At 41.4% G+C, this 27,811-nt stretch overlaps 4 protein-coding genes across 8 annotated transcripts; 3 read left to right on the forward strand and 1 right to left on the reverse strand.

Annotated features, from left to right (window-relative positions):
• The first annotated feature begins 242 nt into the window (after positions 1 to 242).
• afg2b (AAA ATPase AFG2B) lies at positions 243 to 6,244 on the forward strand. Of its 3 annotated transcripts, none has more exons than XM_086107368.1 (10): positions 243 to 1,021; positions 1,161 to 1,346; positions 1,410 to 1,694; positions 1,839 to 1,961; positions 2,368 to 2,526; positions 4,079 to 4,288; positions 4,356 to 4,583; positions 4,820 to 4,954; positions 5,618 to 5,743; positions 6,056 to 6,244. In XM_086107368.1, the coding sequence occupies exons 1-10, from the start codon at positions 425 to 427 to the stop codon at positions 6,197 to 6,199; spliced, it is 2,193 nt and encodes a 730-aa protein (XP_085963494.1). In that variant the 5' UTR covers positions 243 to 424; the 3' UTR covers positions 6,200 to 6,244. The 3 variants fall into 3 exon arrangements, with proteins under 3 accessions (XP_085963494.1, XP_085963492.1, XP_085963493.1); XM_086107367.1 differs by having other exon boundaries at positions 244 to 1,021; positions 1,776 to 1,961; XM_086107366.1 differs by having other exon boundaries at positions 1,161 to 1,694; positions 1,776 to 1,961.
• A 117-nt stretch (positions 6,245 to 6,361) lies between these two features.
• Positions 6,362 to 10,424, forward strand: coxfa4l3 (cytochrome c oxidase associated subunit FA4L3). 2 transcript variants are annotated; one of them, XM_086107369.1, is made up of 5 exons: positions 6,362 to 6,498; positions 7,646 to 7,705; positions 7,792 to 7,880; positions 7,975 to 8,035; positions 10,041 to 10,424. In XM_086107369.1, exons 2-5 carry the CDS (start codon positions 7,667 to 7,669, stop codon positions 10,107 to 10,109), a joined length of 258 nt encoding a protein of 85 aa, XP_085963495.1. In that variant the 5' UTR covers positions 6,362 to 6,498; positions 7,646 to 7,666; the 3' UTR covers positions 10,110 to 10,424. The 2 variants fall into 2 exon arrangements, with proteins under 2 accessions (XP_085963495.1, XP_085963496.1); XM_086107370.1 differs by having other exon boundaries at positions 6,488 to 6,617.
• A 1,926-nt stretch (positions 10,425 to 12,350) lies between these two features.
• Positions 12,351 to 21,511, reverse strand: slc30a4 (solute carrier family 30 member 4). 2 transcript variants are annotated; one of them, XM_086106825.1, is made up of 10 exons: positions 21,361 to 21,511; positions 20,057 to 20,099; positions 19,850 to 19,949; positions 17,624 to 17,888; positions 16,879 to 17,025; positions 16,052 to 16,205; positions 15,719 to 15,935; positions 14,924 to 15,029; positions 14,711 to 14,845; positions 12,351 to 14,296 (listed from the first exon to the last, which is right to left on the reverse strand). In XM_086106825.1, the coding sequence occupies exons 1-10, from the start codon at positions 21,404 to 21,406 to the stop codon at positions 14,142 to 14,144; spliced, it is 1,368 nt and encodes a 455-aa protein (XP_085962951.1). In that variant the 5' UTR covers positions 21,407 to 21,511; the 3' UTR covers positions 12,351 to 14,141. The 2 variants fall into 2 exon arrangements, with proteins under 2 accessions (XP_085962951.1, XP_085962952.1); XM_086106826.1 differs by having other exon boundaries at positions 19,850 to 20,099; positions 21,361 to 21,486.
• On the forward strand, positions 21,505 to 27,608 carry bloc1s6 (biogenesis of lysosomal organelles complex-1, subunit 6, pallidin). Its single transcript, XM_086106827.1, has 6 exons — positions 21,505 to 21,625; positions 22,760 to 22,837; positions 23,477 to 23,636; positions 25,155 to 25,242; positions 25,329 to 25,415; positions 25,639 to 27,608. Exons 2-6 carry the CDS (start codon positions 22,780 to 22,782, stop codon positions 25,756 to 25,758), a joined length of 513 nt encoding a protein of 170 aa, XP_085962953.1. The 5' UTR covers positions 21,505 to 21,625; positions 22,760 to 22,779; the 3' UTR covers positions 25,759 to 27,608.
• The last annotated feature ends 203 nt before the right edge of the window (positions 27,609 to 27,811 follow it).

Genomic DNA, 27,811 nt, shown 5'->3' on the forward strand with positions numbered 1-27,811 from the left:
AATAAAAGTAGCAATGGATGCATTCTCAATGAGGATCTAATCGTGTTTCCAACAATTTCCTGTTTCCGGCGCCTATATCCTCTTATTCTCATGGTCACAAACGGAAGTCAATGAAAGGAAAACGTATTGCTTGACCAACTCATTTTCACGCCACATGGATATTGTAAACATTGCTGATTCACATACTCGCCGCGTGTACCTAGGTCATATACTACGATACGGAAACGTGTATGTGTGTGTGTGTGGGGGGGGGGGGGGGGGGGTTCATGAAGCGGAGTAGTTGCTTTTAATTCAATTGGTCGCTGGTGACTTTTAATTCGTAGCTGCTAGCTAATAGCATAGCAAACACCGGAGTTCCTTAAGTAGGAGCGTCATGGATTTTATCAATGGACCGTAAAACAGGACGGAAAGTAATATCAACTTGATGATGACGTCTCTGAAGCTTTTGTCAGTTGACCCATCAGATCGAGGCTCGCAAAGATGCAGGCTGGGTCCAGGTTTGATGACAGCGCTGGGCTTGAGTGTGGGCTCCCCGGTGCTGGTGTCCCTTCCTGGGGGTAGCTGCCTGTGCACCGCGTGGCCAAGGCCTGACCTGGCTGAAGGCTTCCTGCAGGTGGACATGAAGTGCTGCTCCCCATATCTCCTCAGGCATCCCCCTTCACGCCTCACCTTGGATCCTGAGCAAGTCACACTCGTCCCGTGTCCCAAACTGAAAGGAATGACGATAAGCGTGGTCGTCCAAAGTGTTGAATTCAAGAGAAACACTTCACCTCGTTTTGTTCATGAGCTTGTGAAAGACATGCTGAAAGGTGCCTTCGTGCATAAAGAGCATGTCATAAACATGGAGGACTTTGATATGGACATCCGATATGTTGTCATTAAAAACATCTATCCAGATTCTAACACAGCTGGACTTGTCACTTCCAAAACTAATGTGGAGATTGCTGATATCCAAACTGTCAGGCACTTCAAGAGCCATCTGCAGGGGCAAGTCACTGTGCCTCTCGGGGGTCTGGAGGAGGTCAGCGTGCTTGCATTTGAATGAGCAATGTTTCTTCACAGCCAAGACAAATTATTTCAAAGCATGTAAAGTCAAAACAAAATTGTGCAATTCATTTAAACACAAACTAAAATTCCTTTTCTTCTGCAATTCACCCTAGGTGTGCACATCGCTCAGAGAGATGCTGCAGCTGCCGCTTCTCTATCCGGGCACCCTGGGTTCTCTTGGGGTGTCATGTCCCAAAGGTGTGCTGCTAGTGGGCCCTCCAGGTGTCGGAAAGACACAGCTGGTTCGCAAAGTGGTTGGAGAAGTGGGAGCCAGCCTTGTTGTGGTCAGAGGACCTGAGGTAAACTGCTTTCAAACTCTATCTACGGTATCTCCTATCTACCAATGGATTTGGATGTTCCAGGTTGTGCGTTCCCGCCCAGGCGAGAGTGAGGAGATGTTGCGAGGTGTGTTCACCCAGGCTTGCGCCGCAGCAGAGGAGGGTCCATGCGTACTCTTTTTGGACGAGTTGGACTCTCTTTTCCCAAGAAGAAGTGGCTCATCCGCACCTGAGAACCGCCTCGTGGCTCAGCTCCTCACGCTGATGGATGGGGTGGACCGATCGGATCGCTTCCTCGTAATCGGTGCTACCAACCGGCCGGACAGCTTAGACCCCGCCCTGCGCAGGCCTGGAAGATTTGACAGAGAAGTAAAAAAAACAACAACAAAAAACACTTGAATTAATGTGGGCGTTGTCACAAAGGTCAAAAAAAAAATTTGCTATCTTCAGGTTATCATTGGGCCTCCTACCTTGCGCCAGAGAGCAGCTATCTTGTCTGTTCTATGTGAAAAGATGCCGGTGTGTTCCAGTGTGGATTTGACGGAGCTGGCACAGAGAACCACAGGTTATGTCGGGTCAGACCTCGGCGCACTCTGCAGGGAGGCCGCCATGCACGCTATGCGGGAAAACGCAAAGGTGAATCCAGCAATGCGTCATATAAAACAGATTATAGTTGTTTATGTCACCTGGCTTCATTATTGTGTTCATGCTCGATGTATGGCGTTGATAGTTTTTGGTCCTCTCCGTTTTAGTGGTTTCTTGCTATCTTTTGGCATCCGTACACAATTACAAACTCCTTTGAAGGGGGGTGTCAATTATTTTTTCTATTTTCCCTATTTTGGCAAGGCTCGGTCCTTGTGCCATTATGCAAATTTATTTGATGCACCCCTATCTTCTATTTGCCTTTCCATGGATATTTGTAAAGTAGTTTTATCATGACCAAAAAAAAATAAAGGTTAATTGTTCGCTCATTAACTAAAGCTTCTTTTACGTGACCAAAGTGAAGTTAAATGTTGAGCTGCCTTGTCATCTTTTCACGCAGGGTTCAGGGGAGCAGATGGTGGCACTGAAACATTTCCTTGTGGCTCTCAAGCTGGTGCGGCCGTCCTGCCTACGAAGCAGCCTGGGCCGGACGGATCTTGCTCCCGTGGCCTGGGAGCAGATCGGAGGTCTGGATGACATCAAACTGAAACTGAGACAGGTGAAATAATAACCTGTCATAATGGTGATACTGATATTAGACTATGTAGTTGTTTACACACTCTGCAGGCACTTCCAATACAGAAGCGGCATTGAAAAGTTTCCCTTTAAATATATGGCACTGCTCAAATAGCTCTTAAAATCTTTCTTGAGGATTATTATGTAACACGTAATCTCAACTCTTTCACTGTAATTGGTAATAGAATTAATCCACAGTTAACGTAGTTGACCATTTTGATCAGTGCTCTCATTTTGATGATGAAAAGTGTCACTCGTGTCACTCTTCACTTCATCTCTACTGCTTCTGCCTTGGCTGACACCGACAGCTGTGCTGAAACAACCGGGAAGAGCGTCCAGCTCTCGTGCTTGTTGGTTACACATAATCAGTGTCACCCTCAGAAAGGTTGAAACCTGTGTAAGTTTTGATCAAAAACAGATTCATAATGTAGTCTGCAATGCACAGTGAAGAAGATGGACAAGCCCATTGCGTGAGAGGGGAACAGAAGTGCTCAAAATAATTATGATGCAGGAAGTATTTTGATGTGTTGATGTGTGTGAATGAAGTCAATTAAGTTTTACTTTAAAGGATAAATTAAGTTTTCAGAGTTTAAGAGATGTTTAGGTTGCCCCAGGCTTAGCATGTCCCGGGAAAATTTCGAGGCAACTGGAGGATCATTCACTCTCACCTTCTCTGAGCACTTTCTACAAAGTAATATGTGGGTTGCCTTAGTTTAGCTGTGTGTGGAATGAAGTAAATGCAAGTGATTTATGCCAATTCAGTATTAACTAAGGACTAGATGAGCAATACCAGTTTAGTACAGTATTTCAAAGTTAAATTGTACCATGTCACTGTTCCACTCTAGTTTAGTTTAATCTAAATAAGGTCAGCAAAATTTCAGAAACTGCTCTACCTTCCTTCCTTCCTTCCTTCCTTCCTTCTTTCCTTCCTTCCTTCCTTCCTTCCTCTTTTGAGGAAGCCACCCTTGCCACCCCAAAGAGGACAAGTGGTCTAGAAAATTAGACGGATGGTTCGTTTGTGTTCTTATACTTGACATCAATTGGGTATTTTGACACATTTTGTGCTGACATGTTTCCATTAGAGAGAAAAGGGTCACTCTATTTTTACTTTGATCCAAATTTGCATTGGAAGTGGTGAGGAAATCCAAGAGCATCACAGTTGTCAACAAATTGTCTTGAAAATCTGGAGTATCATGGGGAAAAGTTACAACTTGAGGCCATCAGATTCTAAATTGAGCAATACAGTGACCCCTGCTCTATCTACGTGCTACAGAATGCTGGCAAACCACTACTTCTTCTGTCTAAATGAAGCTCCTCCACTCACTTCTACGTAGTTCCATGGTACCAAGATACAATACATGCTGATTTATATAGATGCCAGAACATCTGCTTATTGCTTTGGCCTGAGCACAAAAATGAAATGTTCATCATGAAGGACAGGGGTTCACCGTATTAGCTCCTTTTGTGTTTATTTCTTTCCATTCATTGTGTTCCTCTGTGTGTGTTTGTGCATGCCTGTGTGTTTATGTTTGAAGAGTATCGAGTGGCCACTGATGTACCCCGAAGCCTTCTCCCGCCTGGGTCTGTGTCGCCCCCGTGGCGTCCTTCTCTATGGGCCCCCAGGGTGTGCCAAGACGACACTGGTCCGAGCGGCAGCCTCGGACTCAAATTGTACCTTCCTCTCTGTCAGTGGCGCTGACCTCTATTCGCCCTACGTGGGAGACTCGGAGAAGGCTTTGTCACAGGTGCTTTGACTCATCTATTCGTGTCCTCATTTTGGGTTTCATCTGCAAACTCCCCTCTGTTGCCCAGCTGTTTCGTCAAGCGCGGGCCTGCGCTCCCTGCGTCCTTTTCCTGGATGAGATCGACTCTGTGATCGGCTCGCGTTGCAACGGTCAAGCGCCTAGCAGCGTTCAGACTCGACTCTTGTCCGTGCTTCTCAATGAGATGGACGGTGTCGGCCTGAAGACGCTTGAAAGGAGGGGGACGCCGAAGATCCTCCAGGTCGAGGGAGCAGAGGAAAATCAGACTGCAGAACAGGTTAGACCACATGTCAAACATGAGGCCACGCCTCTTAAAGGCACCCATTAACGCACAAATACTCCAATGTGTGTGTGACTTTTGCTTTAATTACACGTTTTAAAACCAGTTTATTTCTCAACAGTAAAGTCATCCAGTCTGTTCCTGTTTCCCCAAAACAGTTTATTCTGCGTTTTCCTCTTTCATTAGTGTAAAGTAACAAATTGCTGCTCGTATACATTTGTGCTCTTTGACAGATGAGCAGCCAGGAAGTGTGCAACAAAGACGTGATGGTTGTAGCAGCCACAAACCGACCCGACTGTCTGGACAGTGCCCTTCTGAGGCCTGGCAGACTGGACCACATTCTTTATGTGCCACCACCAGATCAGCAGGTTAGTTAGTTGTCAGTAAAAACATGTTATATAAACTATTTCAATGAAATCAACAATTTCAGGGAGAAAAAGTCAGAATGCCTGTGTCTGGGCTCTCATCAAATTCATTGTTATCTTTCTGATAATCCAAAACCACCTACGACAATTGAAAATCCGCTACTTAGAGATACTATACCAAATAGATTTTTTTTAAATGGTTTTGCCCGCCCTCACACAAAACAAAAACCGTAACACATAAAGTATTCTTGAGACCCTTTTTTTTTACTCTTTCACTGTCAAGAAATGGGATCACTATTGTCACTTTGTGGAAGTAAAAAGAAGACACCACTTGTTCACACAGTGCCAAGCCAAAGTTCCCTAGTTTAATGCTAATGTACAATGCAAAACGCCATAGACAGGCTAACGGAAATTGGCATAGATGTTAGTGACCGTAATTATAAACCTTCAATCAGAAGCGTTTTTGGAGTTATTCAGAATAAGCTTAGTTCCCCCCCCCCCCCAAACATTTTGAGGGAGGATTAAAAATAAAATAAGGAACATTTATAATTTTATCATCCTGAACTCTTTTTTTTTTTTTTTTTTATGGGGAGCGGGGGCCATTTTGGCTTTCTTTGCAGAGTTTCAAAGTTGTGGGTTGATAAATGTGACTTGTCTTGTGTTTAGGCTCGTCTCGCCATCCTGAAGGTGTGCACAAAATCCATGCCTGTGGCTCCTGATGTGTGTTTGGACGAGCTGGTTGCTGGAACCGATCTTTACTCTGGGGCTGACCTGGAAAACCTTTGTAAAGAGGTAATGGAGAGCATTTCTTAATAATAATAATAATAATAATAGATTTTATTTATAAGCGCCTTTCAAGACACCCAAGGACACTTTACAATAACAAATAACACAAAACAATACGGGTTGAGCAGCGGCAGCCAAAACGCGCCAGCGTTCACTCAACCCGAAAGTCAGAAAGAAACAAGGGAGGGAGAGGGGGAGAAAGTTTACTATATATTCGTAGTTAAACCGGGATAAGTCTCAGATCAGGATAGAAATGTCAGAATTTCTCTTTTTCTCAGAAGCGGTAGGTATATGAAAACTTGTGTTTTTGTATTGCAGGCTGCTCTGCTGGCGTTAGAAGAAAACATGGAAGCGTCGAGCATCAAACATGTGCACTTCCTGCAGTCTCTCAAGAAAACCAAGCCGTCCCTCACAGTCCAGCAAATCCAAACATACCAAATAGCATCTTGTAAGAAAATGTAAAGTTCCACCAACAATTCTTTTTAATAAAACAACCCCAAAAAATGATCTTTAGTGTCTTGTTATTGCCTCCTCTCAAAGTGCATTCTCCCGTTAGGATGCAAGGGGGCGCTGTGCGCTATTGAATGTACAGTATTGATCCGCTACTTTAATGGTTGGCCAATTCTCCCCTGGTGAATAGCAGAGCAGGAAGCTGTGTGTCTACGTGCCAGTTACCTCGTCGTCACTGCCTATCTCAGCCGGGAATAGGCGGAAGCGATGCTTCACTGACTCTCACGCCGAGAGCTACTTGACGACTAAAGGTGAGAGCTGCTCCACGCAGATGACACTTTTAGAAACAGCCAGAGTGGTGCCAAGTTGTGGATATTCACGGGAATAACCTGGGAAATTACTAAAGAGAAAATTGGCTCTTAAAATATAGGTGGGTGAAATAATTTTGGATGGAATTATATTCTGACTAAAGCATATTTCATGCAAGTACAGTTGACTCTGATGAGCTCATTGCTCGAAAGGGTTCAATAAAAATGCAGTAGCTTGAGAAGCGTGAGATAAAATTGCATTGTGAATGGGACTTCATTGATAATTTTTGAAAAAGTTTGGTGTAGGGAGATGCTTCATATTCCAGCATTCGTGTTTTTGTTATTTGGTCAAATAATTGCTTTTTTGATCAAATGTTTAAAACTTGATATTGTTCTTACAAATAAAGCAGTTGAAATGTCAGGCTTTTTCATCGCTTTATTTTGCATGGATGCCTGACAAAAGAAAATATTTGTATTTATGTTTGAATATAATAGTTTCCATTACATTAATTCACATAGATAAATCCCATGGACAGATCCCAATCTGGAAAGTACTACCTTGGGATATGAGGGACCAGATTTATATATATTTTTTAGATTTAAAAGCTTATTTATTCATTTGACTTGTGAGCAAAAATGTCAACAGTGAACTCACTTCACAGCAGTTTGGCAATTTTGAACAATCCTTCAAAAAGAGCCTTTCATTAGTTTTTTTTTTTTACACTCTTACTTGAAGGTTACTGTGAAGTTAATGAAGGAAAATTACATGTTGTGTACAACCAGAACCTTACAGTCTGCTAGCTCAATGCTAAAAACGCAAAACGCTGTCGACAGGCTAAGAAGTAGCATCCTTGTCATGGTATTATAACCCTTTCAGCAAGAGATATTTGAACACAAATGGTGGAGCAACACACGTTGACAGATAACAATACTTACAGGCAAACTGTATATTTTTACCATTCATTTAATTTCCATCTTTCATAGAAGAAACGTGATACGAGTCACAAGCGTGGTCATGGAAAAAAAATGTATCTCAAGGCATTACTGAATTTTCAAAAATATCCATTTTAGCTTCCAATGAAAAGTTAAAGGAAACGTTTTGGAAATCTTCGACGGGGCTAATGTACAGCTTTGGCCTGTTTCTCATCAGGTATCAAAGGACTTGTGCAAAATGAGAGGATTTTTCCAAATGTTGAAGAAGAAAAAAGAGGTGAGTCTGAATTGGATGATGTTTTGTGAGTGATCAAAGCTGAGTTTGGTATCATATATTTAATTTCCAATTCCGATTGCATGCAGCTGATCCCGCTGATTGGGTTCATGGCTTTCGCCGCGACGGGTGCCACCACGGCATCCATCTACTTTCTTTTCACCAAATCTGATGTCATGTGAGTGACACGTGAGTTGTTGTTGTCGACTGTTTTGTTTTTGTGCTTTCACATCAGAGGTTTGATTGTGTTGTTGCATCTGTATTGTTTTCAGTTTGAATAAGACCTCCAATCCAGAACCATGGGAGAGAGTGGATCCATCCCAGCCCCAAAAGGTGAAAAACTTTCAGCCCATTTTGTTTTGTTGGTGTACACTACTTCATTCGAATTTGAGCAGAGATGAGAACGGATGTTTCCCGAGTGCGAGTGAAAGCTGCTGAGTCATAGAGGAAGCAATGTTATTGAATAAGTACACACAGTCCAGCCTGTTTTCCAGACAAATTGATATTAATGTGTATGCCTGCATACCAACGAGCAGCTCTGCTTCTGTGGCCTTTTATCGAACCATGACCAAACTCTGAAATGGATTAGAAATGTCATTCATTGGTTCTTGTAACATTTTTTGGGGGTGGGGGGGGGGGTAGCACTCTACAGTAATGTACTTCATGCAAAAAAAAACAAAACATAGTTGTAACACAATGAAATAGAATGTACATATCCATCCATCCATCCATTTTCCGATCCGCTTTATCCTCACAAGGGTTGCGGGGGGTGCTGGAGCCTATCCCAGCTGTCTTCGGGCAGTAGACGGGGGACACCCTGAACCGGTTGCCAGCCAATTGCAGGGCACACACAGACGAACAACCATCCACGCTCACACTCAGACCTCGGGACAATTTAGAGTGTTCAATCAGCCTGCCATGCATGTTTTTGGAATGTGGGATTAAACCGGAGCACCCGGAAAAAACCCACGTGGGCTCGGGGAGAACATGCAAACTCCACAAAGGGAGGCCGGAGCTGGAATTGAACTCGGTACCTCTGCACTATGAGGTTGACGCGCTAACCGCTGGACCACCGAGCCACCCAGAATGTACATAATGAAACAAATTTCACATCATGATTAATTCACTATAATTGTGTGGCTCCTTTTGATGTGTGAGCTATGACCACTAGGGGACAGTGTAATATAGGTACAGAATACGGATATGCACAATGACGGTCACAACTCCTCAGTAAGCCGCAGGAATGTTTGTCGTTGTTCACTGAGGACAAAGAATATATGCCTGTGTGTATTGTTACAGTATCTGTCCAATGTTTAGCCACCATTCACACATCCGCTGCTTAATGGTTATACGGCGGTGACACTGATGCTATTCGTTATTTATTTTGCATTGCGTGTCAGCTCGGGTAGTGGACAATAAAGGCAACGTTGTGGTACAACTTGCCGTTCTCTTTATTTAATTTGACGATAGACTTCAAGTGGAAGTTGGAATGAACAGCTTGTAGCTGATTTATGGTGGATTTTTCATTTGGCCAGTTCGCTACCATTGCTTTGTGCTCGCAAATCAAAGCAAGTCTCACAACTTGAATATTCGTAAAGTTGCGCCACTCATTGATCAAATCACCTCTGTCCTGAAATTTTGGCAAATGAAAAGATACAGCTACTAAAACTACTGTGCCAGGTGGATATTAAATAATTTATTATTTGTTGTAGAACCTGTTTACTGCCCAAAGGCCGCTGGGATTGGCTCCAGCACGCCCACGACTCTCGTGAGGATAAGCCGATTCGAAAATGGATCAATGGATGGATGGATGTTTGACCGTCTGGAAGAAAGATTAAACAGTCATTTGGGAATTGTAGTTTACTTTCATAGACACTTGGTGACTTTTTTTTTTTTAATCTTGAAAAATACCCCATACACACACCCAAAAAGTCAAATACAAAAACTAATAAAAACTTAACCAAAAGCAACATGAAAAAAATGCAACTAATCAAAGCTAGCAAACTTTTGCGATAAACGAATTAAAGCTATGGTAGTTGAATTTTAAAAAACTAAAGTCAAAACAAAATAAAAACTAACTTTATTGAAAGATCCAAAACTATTGTAACCCAGGTACATTTTAATGTTTTCTTTAAGCGCAGCGTTATATTACATCTCTGCTTTATGTTACAATGGCTCACAAAAGTCCTGTGAAATAGAAATAAATGTCATGTAAATTTGACACAACACTTCCAAGAGTGTTTCACACAACCTGGACACATTCGAATGACTGCAAAAATCAGCAAGTAGAATGAGTCAACGTGAATCGTGATCCATTTTCTTTCTGAACCCCTTGCAGCTCATCACCATCAACCAGCAGTGGAAGCCAGTGAAGGAGCTGGAGTTGGTGAAAAGTCTCAGCAAGTGAAAGGCACTCTGACCAACCCTGACCTCGCCCGCCGTCCTCCTTCCCCCACCCACCAGTTGAACAGAATCCTTTGCGCACCAACTCATTTTTGTAGATAGTGTGCGGAAACGCTTCTGTTCCGCCGATGGAGTTTCTGTCTGCTCTTTAGCTGCGCGGCTTTTAGCTAGCTCGACCGCAAGAATCGCCCGCAAATCATGCTGACAAGAAGTAGCTCACACAGTAAATGTAGCTGTACGAACTCGTCAAAATGGGACACCTGCAGTGAATAATGTACTGTACTGTATTAAAGTGCTCATAAATTATGTATCCAATGAACTGTTGACTATTACCGGTCAGCTATGTCAACCACTACACTATACCAATGCCTGCATAATGATGTATTGATCTTGCTGTTGAGTCATCATTGCCACCATCCAAAGACACTCTTCAACCGGTTTATGGATAAGTGAGCAGCCAAAATCCACCAAAAACTATTTGCTTAATGACGGAGGACGATCATCACGTTGCAACAGCCGGAACTGTTGCCTCATCAATGATTCATCGCATCACACCGGAGCTTTCAGGATATGACTTTCATTTCTGCGTTGGATTTTCCCTCTTTGCCGTCAAGCGTTGCGTTGAGTAGCTGCCTCCAAGCGTGTCACGTCATGTTGTAAAAAGAGGAAGTGCTGAAGGTTCCGAAACGTATTGGAAAGATTTCTGTATCTACTTTGTAGGTACATCCATCAAACTACACCGGGTGCAGCTGAAATGTTATTTAGGGAAACAATAGCAGAGGAGGAAGGATGTAAAGTGCTGGAAGGAATTTGCGGCCTTGTTGAGCGTGTCACACGTAAGGTAGCTTGATCATGACAGTTTTTGACAATTGGTCAGCTATTTGAACAACAGCATTACCAAGGTCGAGCTAACAATTTTAGACCTTATTATTCAGCTTTGTGGAACACTACACAGTTTCCAGATAGTCATCTATGTGAACCATTCTACACCATTTTTTTGTATAATAAGACTTTATTATTCATCTATATGAACCACCAGACTACCCATATTTAGATATCAGTGAGTATTCATCGGCTATGTGAACCACTATACTAAAAATTTCTAGATAATAGTTTTAATGAATCACCTATGTAAACCACTATAGTCACATCCTTTGGATAATATAGGCTTTATCTGCCATCTATGTGAACCATTACTACCTTTTCAGATCATTATAGAAAGACATCTGTGTGCACGACTAATTTCTAGATAAACATGGACTTTATTAATCAGCCATGTGAATTCTTATAGGACATATTTCTAGGCAATATAAATTATGAATCAGCTGCCAACCACTAAACTACCAATTTCTTGATACTGTACTAATAGTATATATTTTATTGTGTATGTGAACATTACACAACTAATTATAGATTATCAGCCGTCAACATGCACCACTCCACAAGCACTTTCCAGTTAATATAAATTGAGCTATGTGAATCACTATATTACCATTTTCGTGATAATTAGACTTTACTGTAGCATTATTCTATATATGTCATGAGTAAACTGATAATACAGTACTTCAATTGGACCTGTGGCTCCTTTTGAATTTAGGCGTGGGAATACTGTCTTTCATGCTCACAACGTGACTTGTCACGTTTGTTTTGTTAAGTCACGTGGGTGTGTGCAAACACTTTCGGTTTATGGTCACTACCTGGAAACCCCGACACAGCCCTTTAACGCCTCACTTGTAAAGGGAAACCTAAGGATGTGTACATATTTAATGAGTTTACGTCCCTTATGGCAAATATTGTGCGATGATTTCTGCACACATTACATATTGTCTATTGAAAATTATTCAGATGGAATCATCGATCGTGTCATCATTTTTACCAAGTTGCGGATTCTTGTACTGCCTTACAGCAGTAACAGTCTCAGCAGCCATTCCGAAGCTAGTTCGGTAAGAGCACCACCAAGCGGGCGTTAAAGGTCATGACAGCCGATGTATAGCGTGTTTGTAGTTTGCGCTTATAAAAGGCAAAACCTGACACTGTCAAATAAGCATTAGTTTTGATGCAGATCGTTTCCTTTTTTTTTGCATTGTTAAAATGTGGCAGTAGAATACGCGACTATATTAGCAGCACGTGTCCGTTTCTCGTGAGTCTATGTATTATGCAAGGTAAATGCATTAGACATTAAAATACAAGTAGTCACACCCCCCGAAAAAAATAAATACAAATAAAACACACATACTTGAAGCACTGTGGGTGAAACAAACATTTTAAGGCTTTATTACAAAACACTGATCCTGCTTTGTGTTCCAATAATTAGTATGAGCAATATGAATGTAATTATAATTCGCGAATTCCAAGTCCCACTTTCCTTTCAAAACACAAAAATACTAGAGGAGTTGAGTCAATGCTACAATACTGTCAGCCACCACCGAAGTACAGCAGCTTTCATGGCACTTAAACACGCCAACTCCTGCCACCTGAAACTTTAAACAGGCTCCAATGTCAAGTGTTGATGGAAATTAATTTGAATACTAGTGTGGATCACTCTTGCAGTCTTACTGGTGAATATAATGTGACTTTGATTAGTACAGTGAGGTGTCTTAGCTGATTCAGTCAGCTTACTGGCCACAGCTGTACATTGCTGAGAAACAAAGGAAAGCGGTTTGAGCTTTTGTTCCATGTCCTTGCTATCCAGCTAAAGGTCCACCCACGTATGAGTAAACCCTTTGACCTCTCCCCAAAGACAATGGAGTGCAATACTAGTATCACATACTACCACACAATTAAACCTGACTGGTTAAGGTCTGTGCTGCACTAGTAAAGCGACCGGCAATACCAAAATGCCCACCAATAGTTTTGCCTCACGATTGACATGTAGTTATTCTGCTCGTATACCAAAATTACAATACAAGTGAGGACAAAGAGCATACTAGAACATAAGGTTATTGAAAAAAAAATGCTTAAACAGTGTAATAGAGAGAGTGAAGCGAAACTCAGTCTGCACTAGTAGATGGATACATGACCACTGAGGTAAAAGTCCACAGTATTTAACATCTGCATGCTCCAAGTGCTATCTGTTCACTGGTAGCGTGCAGTAACCAAAGCTGTCCTAATAGTGTGCATAAATGTCATACATTCGTACAAAGCAGCCGTGGGGAAAAAAATGCCAAATAACACACAGTTCTGGTGTGCTGAGTTGTCTACTTGTGACAAACCAGCACACTAGTTCATGGACCTTAAAATGGAGAGCAAAGAATAGATGAAAGTATGAAGACAATTTCAAATGGCTTTATGGAAAAGTGTTTACTCGATATCCTATCTAGCTTAAGGTTGATGTACTAGTATACGCTGTCCTTACTAGTCAGAAAACTATTTTTTACTATTAATTAGGCAGTTGGTAACCACATGCAAATAGTACTACTCGGAACATAGTTCTACCAACTATTAAGGGCTTTACTAGTAGCACCGGTAGTGTACAGATCTCAACTAGTGCACAGTTGCAGTCTTACTAGTGTGCAAAAATGAAGTCGTGACCCCCCCCCCCCATTTTTAAAAAATATATTATATATAAGTGAGACACAGCTGTTGTACTTGCTATGTTGTTTCAGTGGGTGAGTAAAATAGTGTACTAGTACAGGGATCTCAAAGCTGGATTTCAAAGCTATTGACTAAACGCTCAAACGGTTTTCCATAGATTTAGTAACAGAGGCTAAAGAAGACACAATAACAAAAACTATTCACCTGTTGCCAAACACCAAGGTGTAAAATAGATAAATAGGCCGCAACGGTGAATTAAGAGAATGTGCTGAAGGTTCACATCCTTTAACTGAAAATTCAATGGTCAGCCAACATTGCCTGAAGAGCAGTCAGTCTTCAAAGGCCGCAGTATTCCTTTGGGTAGACGTGCTCGACTCCTATTGTTCCACGTCATTTTTGGGCGGTGGAACAGGTGGCCTGGTTCTTCCTGAACTTGCCAACACGTGGCTCAGCAAAGATGCACAAAGAGGAAGAAGTGAAAGTAGTTGAAAGCGGAGTGTCTTTAAGTGCTGGGCTGCTCACAGTGTGCACAGTTGCGCACGGGCCTCTGTCTGTGTGTCTGGACCTGAACCGTGCATCTGGTCAGGCCGTAGGTGTGGAGCAACAGGTGGCGGGCCTTTGCCTGGACGTCCTCCCACTTGTTGGCACTTAAGGGTGCTGGAAGCACAACGATGGAAAAGCGGTCATGAAATTTGCAATGGTGAGAAGTCACAAAGTACATGGCTATTTCGACTTCACAACAATCAGCAGGCTGCATTTTACGGAGCATGGAGGCATAAAACACGAACACAAAATAAAAAGAATACAACAGAACACGTAACATCAAACAATGAAAATAATACAATCATAACAAGCATTCCTACATGTTCCATTACACATTTTTAAATTCTGTGATGTTATCGAAATATGAACAGGAAAAAAAAGTCAGTTTCAGTTGAGGTTGGTGGGTGGGGAAAAAAATGAACACCAAACAATAACCTCTGGTGCTCATTTGAGAACCACACCAACATTTTTATGTGCACCCCTGCTAAAAATATATGAATAGGTGCATGTTGCGCTGAAGCGACTCACTTAGCTGAAGATGCACAAGTGCTGCGGTCTTGTCCGCAGTCAGCGCCCAAACATTCAGCTCGTCCACCGACTGCACGTTCTCAATCTTCAGGAGATCCTCTCTGATCTGCACTGTGTCCAGGTAACGGGGCGCGCCTGGGCGGAGCCCAAAAAGGGGAGAACCACGGATGTGAGACCGTAATGTTGCACATTTGGGAACAATCTGAGACTTGCCTTCCAGCACGATGACGGTTGTGTCACGTATGATGCGGACTGTGGTGAAGAGAACCAGAATGGAGAAGATGTAGGTGCAGATGGGATCTGCAAGTTTATATTCGGGCTGCGGAGACAGAGAGCGCCAGAGTGTAGCAGTCAAAGCTGAGCCTTAAGTAACTGCCAATGCTGCTCTCATGGTGACAAATATGCATCCATATTCAGTATGCTCCAAATGGAAAGACAAATTCCACAAGCTCGACAGGTTGGTGAATTCATTGATTCTACTCGTGAATTCAATTTTAATACTAATTGTTTTGTTTAATCAACTTTCAAAACAGAAGGAATCATTTTGATATTAGACAAGAAAATGACATGGTCCTCATTTACGTGATACAAAAGCAGCTCTTGAAATGCACACTTTTTTTCCCCCCATGATGTCAATTGGTTCCAAGCCGCAAATATTTTGCCGAGTTCACCTACACACCACCATGTGAGGAAAGAACGTAAGAAATCTAGAAAGGGTGTGGCATTACAGAAAAATGCGACAGACGAGGTATGCAGTTTGACAGAAAATTGTGAAAGATTTATCATGTTGATGAAAGACTGCATTTACATGTTATCTCACAAAAGCGGACACTGCTGTCACAATTCTGAATGTATTGTATTATATATTTTCAGGGGACAACACTGAAGATATATACAGTCTTTTACCATCTTTTGCACCACTTGTTTTTTTCAGTCTCTCAAATTGTTTTTTGTCAAAGACTCGATTTCTGATGTGCATGAACAGATGCAAGAGCGGCGTCAAGGCACCTTGAAGCGGACGATGTAGGCAGCTATGAGAACCCCGAAGCTCTGGAGGAGGTCCCCCAAAGCGTGGATGAAGGCGGCTCGGACAGCCAGGCTGCCGTGCGGCCTCTGGTTCTGTGCCGACCCTGTGGATTGTGACTCCGAAGCGGCTGCCGCGCCGTGTGAGTGACTGTGGCCATGAGAGTGCATGTGACCACCTTGGTTTAATAAGAAGCCCATTCTGAATAGGAAAAAAAAGGAGCATCTTTTATGTTCAACTTATTACTATCGTCACAACTTTCACCCACTCAAAAAGACCCCCGTCTGATTGAGTGAGAAACACACATTCAGACTCACATGAGGTTGACAGCCACGCCCACAGCTGCTGTGATGATCATGACATCGCCATCGATGTTGAAGTCTTGGTTCACTGTCCGCTGAACGGCCTCAAAGAGCAGTATCGCCGTCAGGATGTAGATGAGCGCCACACTAAGGACAGCTGATATTACCTCTGCCCCGGAAACAGTGAAGTATCACAGTAGAAGCATTTTTGGGGGGGGATGAGGCCCTCTTGGGGTCTGAATCACAGATAGACTATAAAAATAACTTTCATCATCTATGTACTTGATTACTCTCTGACAAATCAAGGAAAATGTCAAAAATTGCCTTCTGAATTCAAACCTTATGGATGGTCATTGAAAGGTACAGTAATTGTTTTTTTCTCATTTGTGACCCAGCCCTTAAGTTTTCACAGGAATGTGAACAAATGATGCTATCTAGATTTGTTATAGAATTTCCACAAAATGGCATACTTCAACCTCCTGGGTGGAGGAAACACCTCTTTGTAAAGGAATGTAATTACCGTATTTTTTAAACTACGTAAAGCACACTTTTTTCATAGTTGGGCTGATCCTGCGACTGATACTCGGGTGCGACTTGTAAATAAAATTAGAGCTCAGACTGGCACCTGCTCCGCAACCATGTTGACTTTCTTCGGCCGGTTGATTCATACTTTTGGTGAATCACCAACAGTGGCCAGAAGGTAGCAGTAATGCACCAAAGGTACCCTCCCAAAAGTAAGTGGTAGTCAAAGAAGAAGACACGGCGCCATGAATCATTCCACAGCTTTGAGTCACATCTCGGCTTGGAATTGTCAGTTCAGGATCTTGGAAGAAGAGCCTTACCGAGGCGATGCAGTCCAAAGGTGAATCTCTTGGTGGGCGGTTTAGTGGACAGCCACAGAGCCAGCAGAGAGAACAGGATCCCCACCACATCAGTTAACATGTGCACAGCGTCAGTCATGATGGCTAAGCTATTTGAAACATAGCCACCTGAAAGAACCATACAATGAAATCCATGATACTTGGGGACAAGAACAGAACCCTGCTATTACATTGGCTAACATAATACCTACATAAATGCATAAAATTAATCAAATGTTTATTGTGATGACTGTTTTTCATGTTTTAATCTAGAGTGAATGCTTGCAGCACAGTGGCGTCATGGTTAGCACGTCTATGTATCACAGCTGAAAAGTTGGGGTTTGAATACTGTGTGTATAAAAAAAAAACTATGAAACAATCAAACAGTATCATAAACAATACAATTACTTTACAATATTTATAAGAGAAGTATTTAACTCATTCACTCCCAAAGACGTTTTTAAACGTCTTTTCAAACTTGGTCTAGACTTGGCTGGTACTGAATGAGTTAATGAAATTGTTATTTTAAAATAACACTCGAATGTATCTGCAAAATATCGTGTTGTTTCAACATTATTTAAAATAAATTGATTGCACATTTAATATATATGGACACACACTCACACTCACACGCACACCGCTTGATAATGTAGGTTGGCCAGATTAAAGAACGCAGTGGGCTGTGTGTAGCTATACTTTTTCCACCCCCGACATTGACTCTGCTCACCTATAATTTCAGCCACCATAAAGAGAAAGTAGAGCACAGCTGCAATGACCAGCCTCTTCATCACCTTCCTCTGCTTCATGGTTTCCCTTTTCCTGGTGCAGCTGTCGCATGGGTCCATGTTCAAGCCCGGGCTGCCCAGGCTAGAGGAAGAGTCCAGCAGGGAGTCATCATCTTCGTCTCGCCCCGCCACCACCAGCGTATTGACCACAACCCCGTTGGACGGAGCCCCTGCGGCGTAGTCCGACATCTCGCCGGAGACCACCACCTTCATATGCAAAGCCATTTGGGCATTTATTTAACATCTAAAGGTCCATTGGTACACCCTTTGTCCTCACTAGTAAGTCCCAGAGTGTGAGTGTGGTTGGTTGTTTATGTGTGCCCTACGATTGGCTGCCAACCAAGTTAGGGTATACACTGCCTACTGCCCGATGACATAGACTCCAGCACGCCTTGCGACCCTTGTGAGGTTAAGCGGATCAGAAAATGGATGCGTGGATGTATTCTGTTTTTATTTGTTTAAGACAATGTCCCAACTTCATTGGAATTGGTTTTGCAAAACGACCCTGTAGTAAAAAAACAGTTGACCTAGTCAAGTTTTTTTTTCATTATTGCATGACATATCTGCATACTGGAAGGACAACTACATGTTTAGTTAGTTAGTTCCACCCATTCCTATTTGGAACATTGGGCAACGAGTCTCCTCCATTTGTTCCGATCACTGGCGACCCTTCTTGCTCCATGCCAGCTGACACCCATCTCACTGAGGTCTTCTTTGGCCTACGTCTCTTCCTCTTTCCACCCTCTGGCATCCAGTCCATGGCCACACTTGCCGGTCTCTCTCTTGGCAGTCGGAGTACGTGGCCAATCATTTTCCTTCTCCTTTCAGAGACAATGTCTGACAGTTCAGCTCCTCCTGCCCTCCTCATCACCTCCTCGTTGGTGATGTGGTCTCTCCATGAGATCCTCAGGATGGATCTCAGGCAACGCCGATGGAAGACTAACTTGTACTCTAACTTGTTGGTAATATTGGCTGTCTTCATCCATGTCTCACAGGCGTAAATCACTGTTGGGATGATCACTGACATATAGAGTGACATGAAGTGAGGCAAAACTATCAGTGGACAATTTGGGTCCAGGGGGATTATTGTCCATGACACATGAATAGTTGGGCTTAGTAGTGTTGCAGCACAGTAGTAAGTCAAGTCAAGTCAAGTCAACAGTATTTATAGAGCACTTTCAAACAGCCATCGCTGCATACAAAGTGCTGTACATGGAGCAATTTAACATGCACAATAAACAGTAAGACAAATCGGTAATAAAGGCGGTAGAAAGCACCAAACAGTAAAACCAAGAACAAATCTAAGTCATGCTGAGTCGAATGCCAAAGAATACAAGTGAGTTTTAACTGTGTAAGGTTTAACTGTGTATTACTCAGACATGAGTGGCAGTAATATTGGGGAAAAAACATTACTAGTAACAAACATTCATTCTACTAGTGCACGACTATCAGAAGTGAGGGACTGAAGTCACACAACTTGACTTGAATCATCAACTTTAGCGCTTGAGAAATGCTTCACTAAAATTTATCAAAGCCCCGCTTTGATGAAATTACATAACTTGATAAATTTGCCTGTTTACATTTGGAATATGTACTATACTATGGTATTTGTTTTGGGTCTGTTAAGCTTTATTTGAGAAGACAATAAAAAGACAATTCTGAGGCTGGTTTTGGAGCCATAAAAAAAAAGCATGATTGCAGATGTGTTACTACAGTGAGTGCTAACCGGCAAATGTGAGAATACATGTGACTGAGCAAGATTTTATGACTTGACTTATTGTTTAACGGCTTGCTTGAATGTTTTCTCAGTAACTTGGGACTTCCTTGACTGTTTAGACTTGAGACTTTGACATGCTAGCACGTGGGCGAACCCTCCTAAAATTTCAAGTTTTCACAAAACTATACTTATCTGTCAGTCTCCCCGTTTTTTTTTTTAAATGATGAACCAATACAAAGTATTAAGAATGGCTTGCTCTCTTTGACAAAGCAAAGTTAATGGCTCAACAAGTGTGCTTTATTTTTTTTCGAAAAAAGATGTGATTTTTGGAGATGATTCGCACAACACCATGTACATCTCCCACCTCTGCTTACTAATGAGGACAAAGAAGGTACCATTGCATGCATCTTGGGCTGGATATCGAGGATACTGAATAAATGGATTGCCATACCTTCAGTTTGCTGAATTTGGGCGCTTCGTCTTCCACAAGCTCATCTGAGAAGTCGAAGGGTGCCGTGTCGCTGCTCATGTCCCATTCGTTACGCTCTCTCCTGAAGGCGGAGCGCACCTTGCTCAACAGGCTACCGCCGGACATCTTTAAAAGTATCCAAGGCTGACTGTGCATACAGGACACTTTCCTCCCGGGTCAATTATTCACCTTGCATAACTGCTATGAACACGCACGTTTATTTCATTGGGACCTGGAAGAGATGAAAACAAGAGCTACTGAACAGCATGTACATTCTTACCACAGTTTGTATCTTTAACCTTCAGGCCTTGTTCTATTTTACCCTCCCTTTCAGTTTGTGTTGTAAGCTCAGAAGAAAATAAATCTGTTCAGGACTCGGTATTCGCAGATACTTAAAACTAAAGACTCAGATTAGGACTCGGGATAAAAAAAAAAGCGTGATCAGGACATCCCTAGTGCAATTTAAATTAAAAATCACACTTTGCAGCCACCAATTAAGCCATTTAAGTAGGTTTAATTGGCTGCTGCACGGTGGCCAGCTGTCTTCAAATCCGGAAATGTGTTTGATTATATTGTGTGCACATGAAAGGTGAATTTAATGGAGAAATGTGAGTGTTTTTTTGGGGGGGGGGGGGCTTCGTTGCAGCCCAGGAGCCGGACGAAAACTGTCTCTCCATCTTCAACCAATTGGTCATACAAATGATCTGTTTGATGTTTCCTCTTCAGAGGGAGGTGTTCCTTCTCTCATTCACCAACTGCATGCTCATGTGGGATTTAGTTAATTTTCTGACATGTATAGTATCGTAGGCCTTTTCGGAAAGTCAAATCTTCTAACCTTGTACCCCTTGTCCTTAACCTTTGTGGAAAATGTAATCAGGTGAAGTACATTGGATGGCACCGTTTAAATGTAATTAAACTCTACTTTTCCTAAATGTGAGTATCACTGATGTAGTCTCTAGTGCCAAACTCTTGAAAGTTAAAAGTGCCATTGAGGCACCTCAGCATTTATCGAATTCAAACCACCTTTCCTAAAGTGTGTTATTTAAGATAATTTCTGTTGTGAATTGTTGCTCTGAGAATAAAACTGAATTGTTTGTTCCAAAATTGGAGAAAAGGAAAACAAACAAATGATAACAACGTTTTCAATGGTTCACCATTGGACACAAGTGGTCAGAATAGAACAATATGATCCATTTTATTGTTAACCTCAGTGTATATTGAAATATATAAAGTCCGACGACCAACCATCACATTTGGACTAACACGGCGAAAAAAAAATTAAAAGGATGTGAAGGGCCTGTATTTCATCCCCGAGTAAATAATAAAAGTACATCCTGGTATGTAAATAGACAGTAAAGAGATCGAAAGTCGCCTGAAGCAGCTGTGGCTAAACAGTAACAGGACAAGCTCGTAACTGGGAGATTTTGGTCGTGTCAGCAGGCGACAACCGACTTTGCATAAAAATCATTTGACATGAACAGGGCTAAACTCACCTGGCGAAATATTTTCGTGAGATTTCATCCGGCCAGGCTGGTACATCTTTTGAGTCGTCCGAACTACAATCCTGACAAGTAGGAAAGAAAAGCTGAGCAAATTTACCTAGCAAGTTTGGTGGAGAAGTCTAGAGTCACGTGACCAGCAGAGTCACATGACGCCTGGCGGCCGTAAACAGCTCAATATGTAAATCTCGCCGTTGTTGCAGCAACTGTTCTCACCAAATAAACGCTTGAAGTCGTCGCGGAAAAGAAATTCAAACGGGTAATGTGTTGTAAAAATGTTTTGAACGCTCATTCGTGGGATATGTGGCTCGTAAGAGAAAAAAAAACAAGTCCGGTTGGACACGCTGTAGAAGCAAATAGCTAGTTATACTTCTTCCGCCTGTTCTTTTTTCGGCGACATGTGACGCACCCAACGCTGTCTGATAAATGTGTTAAAATATCAGATTTCCTGCGGTCTTTAACAATTTGTCGAGTTAACTAGTAGCCATGTTTCACGCATCATTAGTCGACCTCACCCTACTAGTCGCACCAAACTACTTGCTCGCAGTCTGGCCTTACTTGTGACATGTTGTCTTCCTAGTGTTCAGAAATGTCATACACTTGTAAAATAAACCTAACTAGCAAAACATAGTCATTCAACTAATGCACCGAACTCTCTAGCTAGCTAGTTCGAGGAAGGACAATGGACCTTAAAGCGGTATCACGCGCATGCTTTTTTTGCCATCACTCGTTAGACAGTTGGGCGTACTGGGACATATTGTTATCTTATGTATCAGTAGTCTAGTTTGCCGTTATAAATTACCTGTATTTCCTTACATTCATGATTGTGTTTAAATGCTAATCGATGAGTTCATGCATATTCGTTTGTCAGTGTGAGCACAGGGGTAGGCAACTCTCGTCCGTAGAGAGCAGGAGTCCTGCTTGTTTTAGAAATTCCCTCTTCCAACACACCTGATTCAAATGATAAGGATCGTTATCAAGCTTTTACAGAGCTTGCTGAAGAGCTGCTCACTTGAATCGGGTGCATTGAAAGAGGAGAAACTAAGAAAACAAGCAGGACTGCGCCTCTCTCGGACTGGATTTGTCTACCTCTGTACTCGCAAATGTTTTAAGCTGGAATGGTAGCTAATATGATTGATGGGCCCCGTGTGGATTTTTTTCGAGGTCAAATAATTATCCTACTGAATACAGTGATTTTTGTAACATGGTCTCATGATTGCGTACCCGCTTAAAGTGTGACGTTGATTATGAGCCTCGCCGTTTTAAATGCATTGTCGTCATGTAGTGGAACCAATGCACAATTGCTATCCATTTTTGAAGGGGCGTCAATTATTAGCATTTCACTGTAGTAGGAACTTGAACAAAACATCTGATTTCCTGTCACCTTTTTCAGGCTGCTGAGTCTTGTAGTCTATGGAGAGAATGAAGGATGAAGGACCCTCATCTCAGGATGAACCTTCACATTTCGAAGGTGTGTAATTTGATACCTAACTTGCACACATACTACATGTTGTTGACTAGACAACAGTTTACTGCTCTTCCTTGCAAGTGGTCCAAATCTGTCTGATTGGGAGGCATCTCTATGTCCCAATTTTTAAATTGGAATGAAGTCTGGACTTGAGCTTGGACTTCGAGTTTTTACGTGTGAAGCCTTCGTTGTTGTTTTTTTTTTTTTTTGTTAAGATATAATAATAGTAATAATCATCATCATCGTCATTCAGGTATTGAGAGAGCATTTTAGTAACAGTGCTGTACAGATAAATACAAACGCAATAAAACATTTCAAAAAGACAAAAGAACAGTTTGGTAAATAAAAGCACAGGGACAAGCCAAATACCACAACATGCCATTAAAACAGAGCAACAGCTATGAGATAAATATCACAGTAAAAAGGCTTTAAAAACTGAACAAGCTTGCTTGATGTCAAGGGGGGACAGCATTCCAAAGGAGAAAGCACAAGCTTGTAATCATTTGTAAAAATCAAATTTCCAAATGTTAGTCATACCAGACACATTTTCTGTCAGTCGCCCCACATTAGTTTATTTTGTTTGTAATGGAGGTAAATGTCTGACTAGCAATGCAAATTTGAACATTTGACTTCATCTTTCAGATGCACAGCTGTCGGTGGAGGACCACATTTCTGTGGAGAGCTCAGTCCCTGTAGAAAATGTGTTTATAGACAAGGAAGCTGTGTACAAGCTGACAGAGGGCTTGCTTTCCCACTACCTGCCTGGCCTGCAGAACTCGAAACGCACCCTCCAAGAGCTCACGTGAGTTGATTGAGGACCCCAGATAATCGACTCATTCTTCATTGAGTACAGTGGAATCTTCTAAGTTGAACACAATCCATTCCATGATGTTGGTGGAGTTCCAAATTGTTCTTATTAAAACGAATGTTCGCACAGGAAGAAATATGGAATCGTTTTGCTTTTTTTTTTCCGGGTTTAAACTGGCACGATTATAAAACCTTAATTAAAAATACAGATGTGGTTTCAGTTAGACATTTTTAACTGTCATTCAAGTAAGGAGACCATTTAGCCGTTGCAATATCTGAACTCTTCCATTGAAAGCAGCATTAACAGGATGTTCTTTGTATAGCAATCTTGTTACGTAGGAGTTGTTTACTGTAAATGTATGTGGCACGGTGGTTCTCAAACTTTTTCCATCAAGTCCCACCAATTTTCTTTACTATATTCTATGCAGCCCCACAAGTCTAACCACAACATTCTGATTAATATTGCATTTGTGGAATAGGAGTTCCGCAGTAAAATAAAGTAAAAACCAATCACGGCTCACCTGTTCACTGAAGCTCTATCATTGTCTGTTCCTTGAAGCCTGAGCAGCTGTGATGCCATTTTCAGTTGACAGCAAGTGGCAAGATGGCCGCTCCTTGAGATGGCTAAAAATGATTAGATTTTTGCTGCCCAACTCATATTCCACAAACCCACTATTAATCATAATACTTTACTATGTTAAGTCTGGTGGAGCTGCATAGAACATATTATTGTCAAGAAAAATCTGGGTTGACTTCCCCTTTTAAAAAGTGTGTTTTATATTGTGTAATTGTGCAGTTTGAACATCAACTCTGCACTTAAATATCGGATGATGAAAGCTATTGAATAATGACTATTCAAATATATTGCACAAAGTTAAATAACTGCCTAAATAAAAGATGAAAGGGTAAATATAACTGAACTGTACTTGTTCCGCCCTCGCCACGTCCCCGTTGCGGCTAGACAGACAGATAACTCCTTCAATGACCAAACCCATTGATGTTTCTTGCTATTTATTCAACGTTGAGGCGAGTCAAGAAGGTGTAAAGCCGAAACGGCCACATAAAACACTTAGACGTTATCGCAAATAAAACGTGGTAAAACATTGTGCCCCACTTGTCTGACACATGACGAACGTGTGGCTACGCTAGAGTTGTTAACGTTAACGAGCTCATGCAATAATCGCTATGCGTAAATGCTAACCATAAACGATTGCAATGTCCCTCAAATGTAAATACAGTATACAGCGAACACTCTCCACTAATTAAAAAAGTTGCATAAATCTACAGAATAAGCTTACATACAGGCTGTGCAACAACATCAGATGTGCCCTTCACAATAATAATTGGTCTTACAAAATAATGCAGCTCTGTAGCTGTAGAAATAGAAAACAAATGTTACATGGCTCTTCAGGAGCCAGAATAGTACTGAACGAACACATGTTCTGTTCTGGATTAAGATCAAGTTGAAGCCATTGTCACAAGTGGAATTATATATTTTTACATGCTCTTCCAGACAAAATCAGCTCATATTGTTGGACACACTGGACCAAGAAGTCACCAAGTTCCGAGAATGCAACGCCTTACTTGACCTGAATTCACTGGTACGTTTGACCCTCACTTGCACCAGTTCCCTCACCTCAAAAGGTCAGGAGACATGTTCCCTCATCCAGTTTATTGGCTTTTACAGTTTACAGAGGCCAAGGTTTACCATAACAAACTGGTCAATATCAGGAAAGAGATGATTTTGATCCATGAACGGACAACAAAACTAAAGGTAATTCTTTGTCTTTGAATTTTCCTCTAAAACATCTTCTTTTGCTCCTCAAAGACCGTGCTTCTTGTATGACTTGCGTCACCGCTTGTGCATGTGCATGTACAATGATGTTTTAGAATTACGTATTGTACTGAGCTATTTTGTAGTACCCCCCCACCTCAATTATGGTTTATCTTCTCCTTGTGTCGATGGCGAGCAACCGATTGTTTCCATGTGGTTTCAGAAAAGAGCTTTAAAGCTGCAGCAGCACAAGCAGAAGGAGGCGCTGGAGAGGGAGCACCAGCGTGAGAAGGAGCTGGAGAGAGAACGACAGCTTATTGCCAAACCAGCTAAAAGAACATAAGCAGTATGGTGTTTTTGCATGTTTTCAGCCCATTTTCTACAACGCAACAATAATGTACATAGCTGCTAACCAATGACACTTATTTAATTTTTATTACTTTAGGGACATTTTTGCTTGTAATTTGAGACAATCAATAACATTTAAGGAAACTCATTAAGAGGCCAAAGTGACCATTTCAAAAGCTTGACACCATCAAGTGAGTGGATTTTTATATCCAATGTTCTGCCTACTACCCAGCCTTTTTGTTTCTCTGTATTAAAATCTACCACTCTTAGTTTTCAGAAATACAAATGCAGTATTCTCCACCATATGGTGGCATATCTACTTGTCAATATTCTGAGAATTGCAACAAGGTAAGAAGAAATGTTGCAGTATGAACATCTATTTATGTACAAAATGAGTTGAGAGTACCGTAAATGAAATCATGATTGTGTTCAAATACGAAAGGCCAGTGAGCTTAATGCTAACAAACAACGCAAGACGCAATAGATGGGTTAATGAATAGCATGGTTTAAACAGAAATGATGGTCCATGACATTAACACAGACAATAGAACAATTCTGAGAGGTATATTTTCTTTATCAACAGTGAAAACTAAATACTGCGCTGATTAGACCGTATGTCTGTTTTAATCAGCCCGCAGATAGGCGAGGAGTAGCACACTCACAATGAATTATGATGCCCAAACTGTGTACCGTATTCTATTTTTGTGGTTCTCAAGCTTTTCACACTAAGTACCACCTTAAAAAAAATAAAATGAATAAATATCAAATGTTAATGTACTGTGAAAAGTTAAAAAAAAGAAGTACGATACTGTATTGAAAAAGAGGCAGTGTGCATAGCTATCAGCTTTAATCGATGTTTGATTGTAATGGATGTTTTTAAATGTTGTAAATTGGGTATTTATTTTGATTTCCCATAGCACTAGAGATAAACCATGTCCCACAAGAGGTACTTCATACCACACTTTGAGAATGACCGTTCCATTTAATTATGTTATAAATATGTTTTTTAAGTACCGGTACGATAATACGATCCAGTACACTCTCTCACGGATTGACTGGTACTCATGTGGTATGCAGCTGTGCACAATGCAAAAACGTTCTGTAACTTTTTAACTTTTTTTTTTTTAGACCCATCTTTTTTATTACCGTAATGAACAAATAGCAGTAAAAATCAAAGTCTCGTACTTAAAAAGACCACTCCTGCCCCCCCCCCCAAATATATTTCCCCCCACCACGTATTTTATTTTTTTTAAAGACACTAACAGGCTACTCCTGGGTCCTTTTCCTAAAACAGTGAACATTGCACTTAACTAAACCAGTGCAATTTGTTGCTGTTTGTGGAAGAGCCAGGTAATTTTATTCGAACACTATGCCAACTGCCTGACAGGAGTCCCATTTTTAAGATGCTTGTGTTCACATATTCAACACCTCTCTCTCCTGTGGTTGAGAGGAAAGACATTTCATCTGTGCTGTATATTGCACGTAGAGCACATTTGACAATAAAGTTGACTTGAACTTCAACTAATCTTGTCATCTAAGATGAGCTTTTGCCAGTAAATTGAGAGATTTTGAAATCTAAATTGGAGTAAAAAAACAAAAACATGTTTCTCAAACAGAGAGATATGCAGTTTAAACGCATGAATTCTTCCATACAAACAGTGATGGATTAAACGAAAATACGGAGAGTTGCTAATATTTTATTGGTATTCTCAACTGTCCAGCCTAAAGATAGAATCAATCACTATCTGGTCTGTTTTTGTTGTTGTCGAGATAAAGTGTGACTGGGAATATAATTTTTACTGGCCATTGAACCCCTCACATTATAAAGTCTTTGTTTAAAAATGACTGTTGTGTGTCTTGTTTGACTGCCAATAGTAAAATTACAATATAAGTACACTACTCACAAAAAGTTAGGGATATTTGGCTTTCAGGTGATATTTATGGAAAATGTAAAAAGTTCACGTGACAGTGATATGAAAGTAGGACATTAAAGTAGAGGGGATGCACTAGTGATTTCCTCATCTCAGAGAATTCATTGAAACAAATGT

The sequence above is a fragment of the Hippocampus guttulatus genome, chromosome 3, assembly GCF_054856545.1.
Source record: "Hippocampus guttulatus isolate MCC_2025c chromosome 3, RoL_Hgut_1.0, whole genome shotgun sequence".
Classification (NCBI taxonomy): Eukaryota; Metazoa; Chordata; class Actinopteri; order Syngnathiformes; family Syngnathidae; genus Hippocampus; species Hippocampus guttulatus.

Bases quoted from the DNA above. Each gene is read 5' to 3' on its own strand.
- afg2b (XM_086107366.1), top strand. From the start codon at position 425: ATGATGACGTCTCTGAAGCTTTTGTCAGTTGACCCATCAGATCGAGGC. The intron at 1,962-2,367 runs GTGAATCCAGCA...CTTTTCACGCAG, and splicing joins CTATGCGGGAAAACGCAAAG to GGTTCAGGGGAGCAGATGGT. The intron at 4,289-4,355 runs GTGCTTTGACTC...TCTGTTGCCCAG, and splicing joins CGGAGAAGGCTTTGTCACAG to CTGTTTCGTCAAGCGCGGGC.
- bloc1s6 (XM_086106827.1), top strand. From the start codon at position 22,780: ATGGAGAGAATGAAGGATGAAGGACCCTCATCTCAGGATGAACCTTCA. The intron at 22,838-23,476 runs GTGTGTAATTTG...TTCATCTTTCAG, and splicing joins TGAACCTTCACATTTCGAAG to ATGCACAGCTGTCGGTGGAG. The intron at 23,637-25,154 runs GTGAGTTGATTG...ATGCTCTTCCAG, and splicing joins CGCACCCTCCAAGAGCTCAC to ACAAAATCAGCTCATATTGT.
- coxfa4l3 (XM_086107369.1), top strand. From the start codon at position 7,667: ATGAGAGGATTTTTCCAAATGTTGAAGAAGAAAAAAGAG. The intron at 7,706-7,791 runs GTGAGTCTGAAT...GATTGCATGCAG, and splicing joins TGTTGAAGAAGAAAAAAGAG to CTGATCCCGCTGATTGGGTT. The intron at 7,881-7,974 runs GTGAGTGACACG...TATTGTTTTCAG, and splicing joins TTCACCAAATCTGATGTCAT to TTTGAATAAGACCTCCAATC.
- slc30a4 (XM_086106825.1), bottom strand. From the start codon at position 21,406: ATGTACCAGCCTGGCCGGATGAAATCTCACGAAAATATTTCGCCAG. The intron at 17,889-19,849 runs GTATGGCAATCC...TTGCATATGAAG, and splicing joins CCAAATTCAGCAAACTGAAG to GTGGTGGTCTCCGGCGAGAT. The intron at 14,846-14,923 runs GCAAGTCTCAGA...GGCTCCGCCCAG, and splicing joins AACCGTCATCGTGCTGGAAG to GCGCGCCCCGTTACCTGGAC.